The sequence below is a fragment of the Rhinopithecus roxellana genome, chromosome 11 (genome assembly GCF_007565055.1).
Source record: "Rhinopithecus roxellana isolate Shanxi Qingling chromosome 11, ASM756505v1, whole genome shotgun sequence".
NCBI classification, from domain to species: Eukaryota; Metazoa; Chordata; class Mammalia; order Primates; family Cercopithecidae; genus Rhinopithecus; species Rhinopithecus roxellana.
Window position 1 is genome coordinate 133310832 of NC_044559.1, and position 17420 is coordinate 133328251.

The following is a 17420-nucleotide window of genomic DNA, read 5'->3' on the forward strand; positions in this document are numbered from 1 at the left end:
TTTTTTTTGAGACGAAGTCTCCCTCTGTCGCCCGGGCTGGAGTGCAGTGGCCGGATCTCAGCTCACTGCAAGCTCCGCCTCTCGGGTTGACGCCATTCTCCCGCCTCAGCCTCCCGAGTAGCTGGGACTACAGGCACCCGCCACCTCGCCTGGCTAGTTTTTTGTATTTTTTAGTAGAGACAGGGTTTCACCATGTTAGCCAGGATGGTCTCGATCTCCTGACCTCGTGATCCGCCCGTCTCGGCCTCCCAAAGTGCTGGGATTACAGGGTTGAGCCACCGCGCCTGGCCCATATTATCTTTTTTTTATATGGCATTTATCACTCCCTGATATTTTCTCAAGTTTATGTGTTTGCTTATTATCTGTTGCACCTTACTAGAACGCTTATTTGTCTTGCTTATGGATGTATTCCATGTGCCTAGAACAGCACCTGGGATAGAGGAGGAACTCAATTATATGATCAACAAATGAATGAGTGAATGAACATATTGATATATCTGAACAAGACATAAACCTCTACCCTTCTACCCTTCCCAGCAACCCAGGGAACAAACTCCTCATGTTCTGTAACCCCCATCCTTGGACTTGACATATGCTTCACCCTCTTCCATGTTAAAGAGGTGATGATAGTAGTAATTTTAACTGTTCGTGTGTTGAGGTGCGCACAGAAGACTAGCATGTGCTCAGCTAGCCTTTCCAAGTCCTTCCATGCTCTCAGATGTCCCTGTCTCTTACAGGCTCTCCTTGGGCTCTACCCAGGCCTTTGCTTTTAAACCTGCTTTCTCCTGACCTGGACTAGTGATTTTTTCCATTGGTTTGAGTCCTACATGAATTACAGGCCTCTCCTCCTTGCTCCACAGAACCAAGGAATTTTACTGCTGAGATGAATCTTGGAAAAGAGGAAGAAATATATAATGGTTAAGAGTAGAGGCTCTGAAGTCAGACTGCCTGGATTTGAATGTCTCCATCATTTACTAGCTGGGTAGCTTTGAGCAGTTTGTGAACTTAATTTCTGTGTGTATTTTATTTTTATATATATTTTTTATTTTTTTGAGACAGGGTCTCACTCTGTCACCCAGACTGGAGTGCAGTGGTACAATCTTGGCTCACCGCAACCTCCACTTTCCAGGGTCAAGAGATTCTCCTGCCTCAGCCTCCCGAGTAGCTGGGATTACAGGCACATGCCACCACACCTGGCTAATTTTTGTATTTTTAATAGAGACGGAGTTTCACTATGTTGGCCAGGCTGGTCTTGAACTCCTGACCTCAAATGATCACCCACCTCGGCTTCCCAAAGTGCTGGAATTACAGGTGTGAGCCACCGTGCCAGGCCCTCTATGTTTTTTTAAATATAGATAAAAATAGTTGTCCCTTGGTATCCTCAGGGGTTTGGCTCCAGGACCGCCCCCTCCCCCCACACACACACAGTTACAAAATCTTTGGGTGCTCAAGTCCCATATATGAAATGGTGGCATAGTATTTTTGTATATAACCTACACATGTCTTTCCATATACTTTATTTTTAAATCATCATCAAAATATGGAACACTTCACGAATTTATGTGTCGTCCTTGCACAAGGGCCATGCTAATCTTCTCCAGATCATTCCAGTTTGAGTATATGTGCTGCCAGATGAGCGCTAGATGCTGGTGACCCTTGAGCAGTGCGGGATTAGCTGTTTTCACCCCACACAGTTGAAAATCCTAGGATAACTTGGGACTCCCCAAAAACTTAACTACTAATAGCCCACTGTTGACCAAAAGCATTACTGATACCATACAGTCAATTAACACATAAACTAGCATCTATATATTTTTTATGTATTCACTACATACCTTTTTCCTAATTTTTTTTTTTTTTTGGTACTTCTATGTTGTGTGGTCCATCTATGAGGTTTTCCAAATTGTCGTAAGTCTCCAAAAAGTTTTCCAATGTAATGTATTGAAAAAAAAATCTGCTTGTAAGTGGACCTATGCAGTTCAAGCCTATGTTGTCCCAGGGTCAACTGTACTTTAAATTATCTCAAGATTACGTATAATGCCCATTACTATGTAAATGCTATGTAAATAGTTGTTATGCTGTATTTTTAAATTTGTAATAGTTTATTGCTGCATTGTTACTTTCTACTGGTTTTCTTTTCTTAAATTTTATTTTATTTTATTTTTTTATTTTTATTTTTTGAGATAGAGTTTCGCTCTGTTGACCAGGCTGGGCTGGAGTACAGTGGCGTGATCTCCACTCACTGCGACCTCCGCCTCCCAGATTCAAGCGATCCTCCTGCCTCAGCCTGCCGAGTAGCTGAAATTACAGGTGCCCACCACCATGCCCAACTAATTTTTTTTTTTTTTTTTTTTTTTTTAGCACAAACACATTTCTTTATTAACCAAGGGCTGATCCTAATTAATCCAACACACTTTGAAATAGCTACATGTAAAATGTTTGTGATAAAGATAATTGAACACAGTAATGAAAAAAAAAAAAAAGAAACAGTATGGAGATTTGCTCATTGAACTGAGCTTGGTCATTCTTTGTCCAAAGTGATGATGGAATTTTTATTCTACTTTTTCATAGATCCGAGTACAGGTGACATTGTTCATGACACAGTCCACCACTAATTTCCCATCTTTCAATTTTCTTGTTATTGTGCTTTCCTTCCCATCCCACTCCTGATGCTGAACCAATGCACCATCTGTAAAGTTGCAGACAGTCTGAGTTTTTCTGCCATCAGCTGTGGTTTCTTCAAATTTCTCTCCCAGAGTACAAGAAAACTGTGTTGTTTTCAAAGTGCTCTCAGTTTTTATGGTGAGGTTTTTGCCATCACAAGTGATGATACAGTCTGGCTTGGCCATTGCGCCCATTTTTCGCAAAGCTATTCCCACTCCTAGCTCCTTCATGTATTCATCAAAGCCTTTGCTATCCACCAGGCGCCATCTTCCTTCCAGCTGCTGAACTGTGGCCATGGTGGGCGCGGGCTGGCTGACGTGCAGAGTGGGGTCGGCGTCGGCGTGGCAGCGTGCTGTGTCTAATTTTTGTATTTTTAGTAGAGACAGGGTTTTGCCATGTTGGCCAGGCTGGTCTTGAACTCCTGACCTCAGGTGGTCCACCCACCTTGGCCTCCCAAAGTGCTGGGATTACAGGCGTGGCCACTGCACCCAACATTTTCTTAAATATTTTTGATCTGCAGTTGGTTGAATCCATGGGTATGGAACCTACACATATGAAGGACCAACTGGACCCACCTCATATGGTTGTGAGATTAAATCTACATAAAACACTTACGTTTGTGGCTGTCATGTGGTGAACGATTAGTCAATGTCAGCTGCTTCTGTTATGAAGTTGATAATTTAAACAAAATTTAGTGTGGCTGAAGTATTTATTCAGCCAAAAGCAATAGGTACTGTGCTGGGCACAGAGTTCCACCCTCAAGAAGCTCAGAGTCTAATAGGGAAGAAAGATAAGTGTAGAAGCAGTTCCAGTTGGGTATGATAAGTGCTAATTAGAATAAGAGGATCTAGGAGCTTAAAAGTGGGGGCCCTAATTCATACCAGTGGTTGGGAAAGAGTGAGGCCAGAGTAGAGACAGCAGTACTTTTTGTCGGGCTTCTGCTGTGAGTCTCAGCTGTCTTTATTTTTTCCCAAAAGGTTAGACACCTTCAGAAATCGGAACCTTCTAGGCCCTGGCACTGTCTCTTCCTTGGCTATTTTCGAGGTGACAAACCAGTCTCTAGGCATAATTTAGCACAGAATTTCCCAAACAGCACTGTGAGGAACACTGTATACTGCAATATGATGACGGCTCTGTGGGTTAAAAAAAAAAAAGGTATTCCATGGTTGAAATAAGTTTGGAAAATGCCAGAGTTATATAGAATTTCTTCCTGCAGCACTCCTCCTGCCAACTTTTTAATATGTGAATGTGTATTATTAATCTCCAGAAGAGGGATATAGTTCCCAAATTCGATTTACCCCATACTATCTTTTAATAACTTACAAAGTTAATGTTCCTTGGAATAATTTGAAAGATCCAGGCAGGTGGCCACTGCAGATTTACCATATTAGAATGTAGTCCAGTTCCTCCAGAGTAAAAAATGTCATATTTCTTTTTTTCTTTTTTCTTTTTTTTCATTTTTGTTTGCCCCTCCTACCATTTGAAAAAAAAATCAAATTTAATTGAGACTGTTTCTTTAGTTCTGCATGACCCGTGTGAGAATAACAACCATCAGAAAATAATGAAGTGTTTTCAATGAGTTCTGACCATTTGAAGAAAGAACCTTCCTCCATGAAATACTGCGTGTCTCCACTATCAGGCCTCTCTTTGTTTAGCACTTAAGAAGAAATGGTTCTATAGCTCATTCGTACACACACTGGGCATAAAATTAGATCTATGACCTCTCAGTGGCTGGCTGATTGATTTAAGTGGTCTGCTGAAGAAGGTAATGGAAAATTGAACATGACTCCTTTCCCAGTGGCTTCCTATGATGAAAAAGTTAGAAATTATTTGAGCTGGAGCTCTAGAGTGAGCTTCGGCCTGTATAACTCAGAATATTCCAATTTCTGCCAGGAGAATAAAAGGTTTCTAGGTACAATAAAGCTCTACTGTAAAGCACCTCAGGATAGTACAGATGCAGTAAACCTGTGGGTTCAGTTACATCCTCAGTGTACTTTGAACTATAAAATCAGAAAATAATCACACAAATACAGTCCCTGTTCTTTACTATTTATGCCCCTGCACAATTCTACTTAGACTGAAAATCAGAGTTTATGGCATAATTGGCCCTGATTCTTTGTAGTTATTCTTTTTTTTTTTTTTTTTTTTTTTTGAGACGGAGTCTCGCTCTGTCGCCCAGGCTGGAGTGCTGTGGCCGGATCTCAGCTTACTGCAAGCTCCGCCTCCCGGGTTCACGCCATTCTCCTGTCTCAGCCTCCCGGGTAGCTGGGACTACAGGCGCCGCCACATCGCCCGGCTAGTTTTTTGTAGTTTTTAGTAGAGACGGGGTTTCACCGTGTTAGCCAGGATGGTCTCGATCTCCTGACCTCGTGATCCGCCCGTCTCGGCCTCCCAAAGTGCTGGGATTACAGGCTTGAGCCACCGCGCCCGGCTGTAGTTATTCTATATGTGCAGTTTACCTTATTATCTGACGAGTCAAGAGAATAAATAATAAAATCTATGGCATAACTCCCACAGGAGCTTTCTGCAACCCCAAGTATTTTTTCTGAAGTTTTAGTCACATCATCAAGTGGTCTCAGTTTCTTTTGTCTCTGGAGGGACAAGGATGGCAGAGATGACCTCTGAGAACCTTTGTGGCTTTCAAATTCTTTGAGTCTAATAATTGGAATGAGTAAGAGAGCCTCAAGTATTTTGTCATTTAGGCTCTGACTGGATTGTTGGGGAAGTCAGAAATGACTGATGGAGTCAGCAATTTCTAGCACACAACAAATTCTTATATTCTGAACAGCTGTCTTTGACAGCCAAGCTGCTACCCTCTCCTGAACTCTAACAGTCCGGTAGCGCTGTCCTATCGAGGACTGTGAGGCCATCACACATCTGGAGCACTAATAGCAACTCTCATTTCATAGCAATTTCTCTGTGCCAGGCACAACGCTTAGTGCTTTATGCATGTTATCGCTTTTAATCTTTAAAACCGGAATTATCCTCATTCATCTTCATTTTATGGATGAGGAAAATATCAAATGAAGCCGCTTGATCTTGGTTACAGCTAAGAGGTGGGAGAACCAGGATTCAACCTCAGGTCTCTCTAATTCCATGTCTGTGTTCTTTCCACACCATCATGTTGCCTCTCAGGATACTCCACAATTCTGTTAGAGTCTGAAAATCTTTGCTGAAGCACAATCCAGGGGGCACTGTGGCTTTACCATTTCAAACCATGCTTCGCAGTAGCACTCGGAAGACAGCCTCTGGGCTATTTTTTCCCAGTTGCTTTTGGCTAAGAGTTGACCATTCTTAGGGTGAGAATAAAGTCCTTTTGATAAACTATGATGTTTTGGAGATAGTGCCCTTCTCTTGAATATGAAATGTGACCTTTTTTTCCCCCACAGTTGTCATAGGAACGCCTTAGTAGACACATTCATGATCTTTACCTTTGGAACCATATTACTTTTCACTGAGGAAACCAATACACAAAAGCCTAAAGTCACTTAAAGAAAGTCATGTAGCAGGAAAGTTGATTTCCCTTTAAGGGATACCACAGACCAGAAAAAGGCATGTATGCTAAGCTGCGCTTTTCTCAACATCAAAATACGGGATATAGATACACCTTCTAATGACCAAGGTGTTCCTCACCACCTCCACTCATTGGTATACCAGTGCTCTGTTGCACTTTTAGATAATCTTCTAACATCTAGCATTTATCGAGAGTTAACTATATGCAAGAAATTGTGCTGAACATACATTTTGGTTTTAAGTTCAAACCTGAGTTTGAGTCCCTGCTATTCACTAGTTTTGTGACCTTGAACAAATTCCTTAAGTTCTCAAAGCCTTGGTTTCCAGATCTGTAGAATGCTGATAGTAGAATACTTGTTTCAGAGTTATCGTGAAAATAAAAAGATAATACTATATTAATATACTAGGTTGACATTAAAATTATACCAAACTGCCTGTTCTGGTTTTCAGCCCATAGGTGCTGGCTTTCTTCTGCCTGTTTATCTTATTACGGGGCTGGAAACAACCTATACCAACATGGCAACATCATAAAAAGGTTGTTCTTTTTTAATCACCCTTAAAAAAAAAAAAAGCACCAGCCGGGCATGGTGACTCAAGCCTGTAATCCCAGCACTTTGGGAGGCCGAGACGGGCGGATCACGAGGTCAGGAGATCGAGACCATCCTGGCTAACATGGTGAAACCCCGTCTCTACTAAAAAATACAAAAAACTAGCCGGGCGAGGTGGCAGGCGCCTGTAGTCCCAGCTACTCGGGAGGCTGAGGCAGGAGAATGGCGTAAACCCGGGAGGCGGAGCTTGCAGTGAGCTGAGATCCGGCCACTGTACTCCAGCCTGGGCGACAGAGCGAGACTCTGCCTCAAAAAAAAAAAAAAAAAAAAAAAAAAAAAAAAACTAGCCGGGCAAGGTGGCAGGCTCCTGTAGTCCCAGCTACTCGGGAGGCTGAGGCAGGAGAATGGCCTAAACCCGGGAGGCGGAGCTTGCAGTGAGCTGAGATCCAAGCACTGCACTCCAGCCTGGGCGACAGAGCGAGACTCTGTCTCCAAAAAAAAAAAAAAAGCACTAGATAAGGCTTACTCTTTGTTCTCTGAGAAAGTGGAATCTACTGCTTTTTTTAGTCACTTTTGACATTTTTATTAGCTTAGAAGTTCTAAGTTGTTTATACTTATTAATGAGGATTGAAGCTTCTAGCTTCTCCTAAGTTTCATCATTCATCCAAAAAGTATTGGTATCTCTGCCTTCAGAAGCCTTTATTAAGTGAGTTCTCTGTTCCTAGGAATATCTAACCCCTATTGATATGTCTGGTATCTTCAGCATTGAAGGGAGAATTCATTAGACTGTAAACTCCCAAAGACTTGAACCATGTTTTCTACATCTTTGTGTTCTATTCAGAGCCTAGAACAATTCTTCATATAAACAGATGTTCTTTTATGTTATGTAAATGAATTAATTCTGTACCTTTCCAGGTCCTGCAAAGGATGATGAAATACTCTAGTAAGAGCATAGAGTGAGGGGTAGAGTGTTAGGATTGTAGCACCTTCCCGTGTCATTAATTTCCTTTGACTCCTTGAGCAGGTCACTTCTCTGACCCTCAGGTTGGAGTTCGAAGTATCTCTAAGGGTTCATGCAGATTTGAAATTGTGTGATTATAACTAAATCAGCTTTTTACTGAATGAAGTAATGTTTTAAGTGACATGTCATAGCCTAAAATTATATTCAAATCTATGGCCTCACAGAGACTGTTAACCCAACTTGTCTATGTGAAATCTTTGTGAAAGTGAACTGACTTATAATTGTCAGGTACATTTGAAGTAAGAGCAAGACTTGAATTCCCAAAAGAAGTGTGGCAGTTTTAATTTATGTCCTTGTTAGGAAATGTAAAACTTAATTAGACCTTGGCTAGTTTCCCTGTAGGATATAATTTATGGAGTTTGGTATAGTAGGTAAAACAGAATGATGGTTCTGCAAAATGCACTGTGTCAAAAAATGAGTGCAGGCTGGGCACAGTGGCACAACCCTGTAATCCCAGCACTTTGGGAGGCCAAAGCGGGTGGATCAGGAGGTCAGGAGTTTGAGAACAGCCTGGTCAACACGGTGAAACTCTGTCTCTACTAAAAAAAAATACAAAAATTAGCCAGGCATGGTGGCACCCACCTGTAATCCCAGCTACTTGGGAGGCTGAAACAGGAGAATTGCTTGAACCCAGGAGGCAGAGGTTGCAGTGAGCCGAGACTGTGCCACTGCACTCCAGCCTGGGCGACAGAGCGAGACTCTATCTCAGAGAAGAAAAAAAATGAATGAGTGCAGGCTGGAGGCAGTGGCACAGCCCTGTAATCCCAGCACTTTGGGAGGCTGAGGAGTTCCAGACCAATCTGTCTCTACAAAAAATACTTTAAAATTAGCCAGGCATTGTGGCACACACCTCTAGTCCCAACTACTCAAGAGGCTGAGGCAGGAGGATCACTTGAGTCCAGGAGGTTGAGGCTACAGTGAGCTATGATCATGCCACTGCACTCCAGCCTGGGTGACAGAATGAGAAGCTGTATCAAAAAAAAAAATAAAAAAAAGGTGGTGGGGGATGAGGGATGAGTGCAGCTCTATATAAAGTAGCAGTTGAGGAACTTCAAAAAGACATTCCCTTGTCCGGGCACAGTGGCTCACGCCTGTAATTCTAGCACTTTAGGAGGCTGAAGCAGGCAGATCATCTGAAGTCAGGAGTTCACGACCAGCCTGGCCAACATGGGGAAACCCTGTCTCTACTAAATATACAAAAATTAGCCTGGTGTGGTGGCAGGCACCTGTAATCCCAGCTACTCAGAAGGCTGAGGTGGGAGAATTGCTTGAACCCGGAGGCAGAGGTTGTAGTGAGCCAAGATCACGCCACTGTACTCCAGCCTGGGTGACAGAGCAAGACTCTGTCCCCCACCAAAAAAAAAAAAAAAAAAGACATTCCAAATCATAAATGCCTTCCGCACTGGCCAGTTTCTGTGATTCAGAGTGTGAACATAGCATAGCTGGGTTCTCTGCTTAGGATCTTAACAAGGATGAAATCACAGTGTTGTTGGTGGGGGCTTCATTTTCATCCGGAGTTCAGGGTCCTCTTCAAAGTTCTTTCCTGCTGTCGGCAGAATTCAAGTCCTTTCAGTTGTAGGACCAAGGACTCCTTTTCCTTGCTGGCTGTTGGCCAGTCATTGCTCTCAGCAGATGACTACAGCTCCTTGCCACCAGTCCCCTCACAGCATGGCAGCTCACTTCTTCAGAGCCAGCAACAGAATCTCTCGCCTTAGTCTGCTAAGATGGATTCTTACATAACGTAGTTATAGGACTGACTAGCCCTTCACCTTTCTCATATACAGTAACCTCATCACAGGATTATCATAGTCACAGGTTCTGCCCACTTGAGGAGAGGGGATTACACAGGATATGTGGACCAGAAGGTGGGAATACTGGGCGGGGGGCACCTCAGAATTCTGCTCAGCACACCAGCCATCATTTTAGAAACCTACACCTTTGGTTTTCTTATTCGAGAGCTTCTGAAGATAGGGACATTTTAACTGATTTAAATTTTAGGGCTGGAAGATAACTTAGAAATCATTTTGTTTAAACCTTTACTTTATTTTTTGGTTTTTTGTTTGTTTGGTTGGTTTTTTTGAGACAGAGTCTTGCTCTGTCACCCAGGCTAGAGTGTGTAGCGTGATCTTAGCTCACTACAACCTCCGCCTCCTGGGTTCTAGCAATTCTCTTGTCTCAGCCTCCCAGGTAGCTGGGATTATAGGCACGTGCTACCACGCCCAGCTAGTTTTTATATTTTTAATGGAGACAGGGTTTTACCGTGTTGGCCAGGCTGGTCTTGAACTCCTGACTTCGGGTGGTCTGCCCAGCTCGGCCTCCCAGAGTGTTGGGATTACAGACGTGCCCAGCCTACTTCATTGTTTGTAACATTCATGAAGGGAAATGACTTGCTGAAATCAAAGACTAAAGGTTCAGGTTCAGCAACTTCCACACCAGGGTTCTCATTAGTACCCTAGCACCTACTGCTGCTAGAAGGACCTAGAGAATTACATCAGTGACTCAATGCTTTTATGTGATGGCAGAAAGTTGGGCAAATTCACAGCAAGAATGTAGGGGAGAGCATCCCCAGACAGCCAAGACATGGCAGGAAGGCAGGAGTGTCACAAAGACATGTAAGGAAGAGATTACAACAGGAAAAAAGCTCCTATTTTATAAATTCTTTTAAAATTTGTGGGAGGCAAGCTCTTGCACTTCATTTCATCATTACATTTGATAAAAACATTTATATGTGAAGAGGAGTGTTGGCCAGGATTCCATTCATTTAAGACAGAGTCATCAATTTTTAAAGTAAAATTAGTCATGATGTAGGCAAGGAAGCTCAAATTCTGAAATAAATGTTTGCTTTATGAGGCATTTTCTCTGCAGAGACCTGGTTTATTTTCCCAAATTTAAAGTCACTTAGCAATTCTAAAGACTGATTCTGGCTTATGATCACTTAGAATATATAGTGATTTAGTAAAATTAGGTAAGTGCCCTAAGGAGGAGGAGAGCTGCTTTGGGGATTCATGATTACCATCACAAAGAGAAGAGATGGGGGTAGGATAAACTGTTAAAGCATCCACATAAATAGATAAGGAAAGACAAAATCAGCCAACATTACATCCCACTGAGAAAAAGATCAGAAAAAGAATGGTTACTAGAATTACATCAATATTGGGAAAGTATAGAGAGGAATATTTGTTATAAGCATTGCTTCTTTGGGGGTTTACTACCTTAGAGGTTTACTACCTTGAGAAGCCTGGGAAGGTTTAATAAGACACTGTGGCCGGGCCCATTGGCTCATAGCCTGTAATCCCAGCACTTTGGGAGGCCAAGGTGGGTGGTTTGTTTGAGCCCAGGCATTTAAGACCAGCCTGGGCAACATGGTGAAACCCCATCTCTACAAAAAATACAAAAATTAGCCAGGCATGGTGGTGCAAGCCTGTAGTCCTAGCTACTTTGGAGGCTGAGGAGAGAGGATCATTTGAGCCCAGGATGTTGAGGCTGCAGTGAGCCGTGCCCTCACTACTGCACCCCATCCTGAGCAACAGACCAAGACCCTGTCTCAATTAAAACAAAAAAAATTTTTAATAAAATTTTTTAAAAATGCAAAAACTAGCCAGGTGTGGTATAATCCACACCTGTAGTCCCAGTTACCAGGTAGGCTGAGGTGGGAGGACCAGGAGCCCAGGAGGCAGAAGTTGCAGTGAGCCATGATCTTGCCACAGCACTCTAGCCTGAGCAACAGAACCAAGACCCTGTCTCAAAAAAAACAAACAAAAAAGACACTGGTAAAGGTGACTGTTTAGTCTTTAATTTCAACAAACCGAATTTAAATATATCAGTTGCTCTCAGTTTAGCCATCAGAGACTCAGACTCTGTTGTAGCTGACCCCCATAGACCACCAAGGAAATAATTTTTTAAAGAGAAGGGGAAAAGGTACCTTCTTCTCAAGATTGAGATAAGAGTAAATAAGGAACTGGTTAAATAAATAAGTAAATTATGATCCATCCTTTCAGTGGAATACTATGCAGCTGTTGAAGGAAGCTGCTCATGTCCACCTGGAATTATTTCTAAGATATGTTGTTGAGTAAAGCAAAACAATATTTAGTACACCACCATTTTGTGGGAAAAGGGAAGAAGTGAAGAGTAAATATTTGATTTTATATGGACAGAATATTTCTGGGGAAACTGGTGATACTGATTGTCTCTGAACGACTGGGTGACTGGGGTATAAGGCGGGGGAGAGACTTCACCCCTTTTGTACCATTCAGATTTTGAAGCAGATTAATATATTACCTAATCAAAAATATCTTTTGTTTGTTTGTTTGTTTTTTGAGACATGGTCTTGATCTGTTGCCTAGGTTGGAGTGCAGTGGTGCAGTCACAACTCACTGCAGACTTGAACTCCTGGGCTCAGGTAATCCTTCCGCCTCAGTTGCCCAAGTAGCTAGGACTGCGGGAGCACACCACCAAGCCCAACTAATGTTTTTTAAAATTTTTCGTAGAGATGGGGTCTTCCTCTATTGCCCAGGCTGGTCTCAAATTCTTGGCCTCCCAAACCACTGGGATTATAAGGGTGAGCCACCGCACCTTTCCTAAGTGAAAACAACTTTTTAAAATAAAGCTAAGAGAATGAATATTTAAACAGTGTGAAAGGGAAAAGCAAGTTAATATTGGACAGAGTCTTGCTCTGTCACCCAGGCTGGAGTGCGGTGGCGCCAATTTCAGCTCACTGCAACCTCTGCCTCCTGGGTTCAAGTGATTCTCTTGCCTCAGCCTCCTGAGTAGCTGGTATTACAGGCGTGTGCCACCAGGCCTGGCTAATTTTGTATTTTTAGTAGAGATGGGGTTTCGCCATGTTGGCCAGTCTGATCTCGAACTCCTGCGCTCAAGTAATCTGCCTGCCTTGACCTCCCGAAGTACTGGGATTACAGGCATGAGCCACCATGCTTGGCCTGTTTTAAAGGCTTTCTTGCAAGGAGACTTCACTAGTCCTCTGTAAGATTTCTCCTAATGTACTTGCCCCCTGCACCTTCTGTTCTAACTCTCTAATGAGGCCTTAGCACTCTTTCCTGCTTTTAATACTGTATTCAAACAGAAACTCCCACCCCACATCACCCACTACCATACATGTGCAGTTGGTCTCTTTTCTCCTTTAGAATTCAGATACAGGCTGGGCACAGTGGCTCACGCGTGTAATCCTAGCACTTTGGGAGGTCAAGGCAGGCAGATCACCTGAGGTCAGGAGTTTGAGACCAGCCTGGCCAACATGACAAAACCCTCTCTCTACTAAAAAAAACAAAAAATTAGCCAGGCATGGTGGCGGGCCCCTGTAATCCCAGCTACTAGGGAGACTGAGGCAGGAGAATCACTTAAACCCGGGAGGCAAGGTTGCAATGAGCTGAGATTGCACCACTGCACTCCAGCCTGGGCGACAGAGCGAGACTCCGTCTCAAAAAAAAAAAAAAAAAAAAGAATTCAGATCCAAAATGTAACTCCTACTAAATACACACTATTCCATTATATCCCATATGTGTGTATTAGTATATCTGATATCTCTTCTACGTGTTTCTCCATCTTAATGTGTGTGTGTGTGTATATATATATATATATAGGTGGATATATACACAGTCTCCTCCACTAAACTGTGATTGTCCCATGGGTGTGTTAACTGAAATCATTGACTACCTAATGGTGCTTGCAGAAATGCTAGCCCTTTGTGGACAAGATGTGATGGGGATTTTTAATAAACCCAGACACAATACTAGACAATGGCAATAAATGTTACTGCCAAGTCAGTTTGTACCAAATTAAGCGTGTAAGCCCATTGAAGCCATCATCTGGGAGGATACTCTGAGGCTCAGAAAACAGATCTTCTCCATGGTGTGTCCTGGAAGTTAGGAGCTAGGACTAGCAGCATCACGACAGTTAGGCAGCCTGAGTACGCAGGGGGTCAAAGGGGATAGGGCCTAAGAACACCGTGCAGAACAAGGATTTGTTGTAATTTCCGTTACTCGTAGACTGCATTGCTCTTGGCTCCTTAAATTGCTAGTTCTCCTAAATGTTGTCCTTTCCCCTCCCCTCACCCCAGAACTAGGTTAAAATGTGCATTTGCATTAACAAAAGCTCATGGAAGAAGATACAAAAGACAGGACACATGCTCTTCAAGGAAATATCCTCCCCCTTGTTCCACCCAAGGCCATCTAGGGATGGACTTAAGAAAACAAGACGGCCGGGTGCGGTGGCTCAAGCCTGTAATCCCAGCACTTTGGGAGGCCGAGACAGGCGGATCACAAGGTCAGGAGATTGAGACCATCCTGGCTAACACGGTGAAACCCCGTCTCTATTAAAAAATACAAAAAACTAGCCAGGCGAGGTGGCGGGCGCCTGTAGTCCCAGCTACTTGGGAGGCTGAGGCAAGAGAATGGCGTGAACCCAGGAGGCGGAGCTTGCAGTGAGCCAAGATTGCGCCACTGCACTCCAGCCTGGGCAACAGAGCGAGACTCCGTCTCAAAAAAAAAAAAACAAAACAAGACATCTGCGTCAGCATTTCCAGGGCTGAAGCAGAACCATCTCCCCTCACTTAACCTTGGCCATCACCAGCCAGTTTTTTATTTTCTCCACTGCAGTCCGGTAAGGCAGGAATAGTACACGGCCACACAGTTTAGAGACTGTCAGCCCAACTTGTCTTACCACCTTTCCAAATACCTTTGCATTAGGAAGAGGCGGGTAGCTCCTAACTGGGTCGTGCTGCCTGAAGCTGTATGTGTGCATCAGAGGCGGCTATGGAGAAAAACTCCCAGGGCCACCTTTGTTACATGTGCTTTTCATTGGATTGCTGTTGAATACACTTTTTAAGTTGTCCCTAAAATTGTCGGTATGAGTTCCTAGGCAATACTCAGTGTCTTCCACCGTAGGGGGTAGTCAGATCCACGGCCAACCTATAATTAATGCTGGCGCCTCACAACTCCTAGTTACTCAATTATTCATCCCTCACCAAAAGGACTTGAGTATTTCTCATGTGACTTTTCTTTAATCTAAACCCTTTCTCCTTAGGGTGACAGATTCATGGAGGAATTGATATTGTCCGTATATGGAAGGGATCATGTAGACCCAGTGTGTATAGGGAAAGAGCACCAGCCAAAAGTTGAGACCCAGCTCTGTTACCATCTAGCATTGTGACCCTGGGCAAATTATTTCACTTCATATTTCCTTTGAGGTATCTTCCAGTTCTAAGATGCTCTGATTCCAAGTGGACATTTGGGCTCACATCACTCCAGAGCTCTTCTGTTTAACTATTGTGGTGAATAGATTTATGTATGTAGTTTCTGATACTATGTCACACAAACTCAGGGTTTCTTTTTACTGTTGAAATGGCCAGTCATGAATCATGCTGGAGAGTAAATTGGGGACCTGACACAACTCAGATTCTGCCTGGACTTTGCAAAAAGCCAGATGGTGCCAGATTTTTGAGTACCAGTTGAGCCCACTTCTACAAATTCTCTCCCATCCCATTCTAATAGGAATCATCCAATCATGCTTAAATACATTGTTCAGGCAGCTGAGCCAGATTTGTACAAAAATATTTAGAAAGCTAGGCCTTCACTGGGGTGCCTTCATGCTCTCTGTAGCCATCTTTCAGATCGGGAACCATCAATCAATTAGCATCATCAAATAGGGAGGCCAGAATTCTAGTATCAGGTCTGCATAGGAAAGTCAAGACCTGGGAGGAAAACTTGTTCTGCTTGCTGTGGTTTATGGCTTTGGATTCAGAGATATTGGAAGCAAATATGAATGAACCAATTCTCAGGACCAGCTGTCAAGCACTTGGCTTGTAATCTGCTGTCATCCCACTCATCCCAGGTGCTCCTAGTTTGACAGCTCACCAGCTAGTTAAATGTTGGCTTCCTTCACGACTCTGATTCATACCCCAGGGGCCTATAATGAGGATCTTGTACCATGAAAGGGGACCCCAGCTAGGCTATTTGCTGGCTAACATCCCAGTGGTTTGGGCTACAATAATTTAGCAGCCCTAGTTCTTCTTCCTATCATAGGAAGGACACCAGAGCCCTCTCCATGTGAGATGGAACGTAATCTCTAACTTTCTGTGAAGAGATGGCATCTGTAATGAGGCATTCTTGCTGGAGGCCTCCAGAAGTCCCTATTCTACAACCACTTAATACCAGTTTAATGAGCCTCTCACTAGAAATTGTCAAGAGCTCTCACTGACATCCTTGAGTATTATTTAATTAATGGTTTATTTACAGGAAAGGGCACCATCTTCATGGGGAGAAGATGAGTACTTGAAATATCAAGACAATTGCCGAAGGCTGTGCCCTGAGAGAATGGAAGAACTGGAAAAGAGAAAAGGAAGTTAGAAGCTTAAGGTTGATATGAAATGCAGAAAAAGGAATGGTTAACAGAAAGTGTTCATGTTTATCTAATACAGAACAGGTTCTGATCCCCTTCTCAGGACACATTACTGTGGTGGCAAAGAGTAGAGCTGTAGGCAATCACAGTTTGAGCGCTTCCAGTTCCTTCTGATCTTGTTCTGTTTTCACTGAGTAATCTTTTGAGGTTAATCTTCTGAGGTGAATGGAGTTTCCTTAGTAGCTTTCCTACTGAGAAGTATAATGACCAGCTGTCATCATTGTAGGAAACATAATCCTGGTGGAAGGTGAAGAGGAAGGAGGCACGTCTCACATGGCCAGTGCAGGAGGAAGACAGACAGGTGGGAGGTGCCACACACTTAAACAACCAGATCTCATGAGAACTCGCTCACTGTCATGAGAACAGCAAGGGGGAAATCTGCCCCCATGATCCAGTCACCTCCCACCAGGCCCCTCCTCCAACACTGGGGATTACCATTTGTTTTTGGTTTTTCAGGGGTTTTTTTGTTTTTTTTTTTGTTTTGTTTTTGTTTTGTTTTTATGAGACAGAGTCTTGCTCTGTAACCGAGACTGGAGAGCAGTGGCACAATCTTGGCTCACTGCAACCTCTGCTTCCCAGGTTCAAGCAATTCTCCTGCCTCAGCCTCCTGAGTAGCTCGGACTATAGGGGCGCGCCACCACGCCCAGCTAATTTTTGTATTTATTTTAGTGGAGGCAGGGTTTCACCATGTTGGGCAGGCTGGTCTCAAACTCCTGACCTCAGGTGATCCATCTGCCTCGGCCTCCCAAAGTGCTGGGATTACAGGTGTGAGCCACCATGCCTGGCCTGGGAATTACAATTTGACATGAGATTTGGGTGGGGACACAAATCTAAACCATATCAGGTGAATATATGGAGGTTATAGAGGCAAAGTGAAAGATCAAATGTGAAAAAAAAAATTGACAAGATGGGCTGATAACAGGAACTGAAATTATAGGAATGCAATAAACAAGGCATTCTGGTTCTAGTTTAAGTTCACTTGGCTTCTGGATGAATCTAATGGGATGATTATAGAGAGCCCTTCATTACCAGCATAAATGGAAATTAATCCTTTTCTTTCCCTCATTTTACCTCACTTAAGAATGTGTCCAGATGCAATAACATGATTTATAGGTGTAGCTAGACCAGGTTTGAGGATAAATGAGAGAGAAGGCGGTGGAAATTGCCTGGTCCTTCCTGTCTTGTCTTTCATGAGAACCCAATTCTAACATAATTGCTAGTGTTTGACAGTAAATGTCAGGGAAAGAGAAAACGGCAAGAGA

General features: G+C 43.2%; 2 protein-coding genes and 1 non-coding gene across 6 annotated transcripts in view; 1 reads left to right on the forward strand and 2 right to left on the reverse strand.

Annotated features, from left to right (window-relative positions):
- The window catches only part of MICU1 (mitochondrial calcium uptake 1), a 265058-nt gene that overhangs the window by 235556 nt on the left and 12082 nt on the right, over positions 1-17420 (forward strand). The gene's annotated exons all lie outside the window — the stretch shown is intronic.
- Positions 1535-1640, reverse strand: LOC115900512. The gene has a single exon (XR_004060196.1). It is a non-coding gene; the product is annotated as a U6 spliceosomal RNA (small nuclear RNA).
- On the reverse strand, positions 2335-3019 carry LOC104669944 (fatty acid-binding protein 5). The gene has a single exon (XM_030940186.1). The coding sequence runs from the start codon at positions 2958-2960 to the stop codon at positions 2553-2555; it is 408 nt and encodes a 135-aa protein (XP_030796046.1). The 5' UTR covers positions 2961-3019; the 3' UTR covers positions 2335-2552.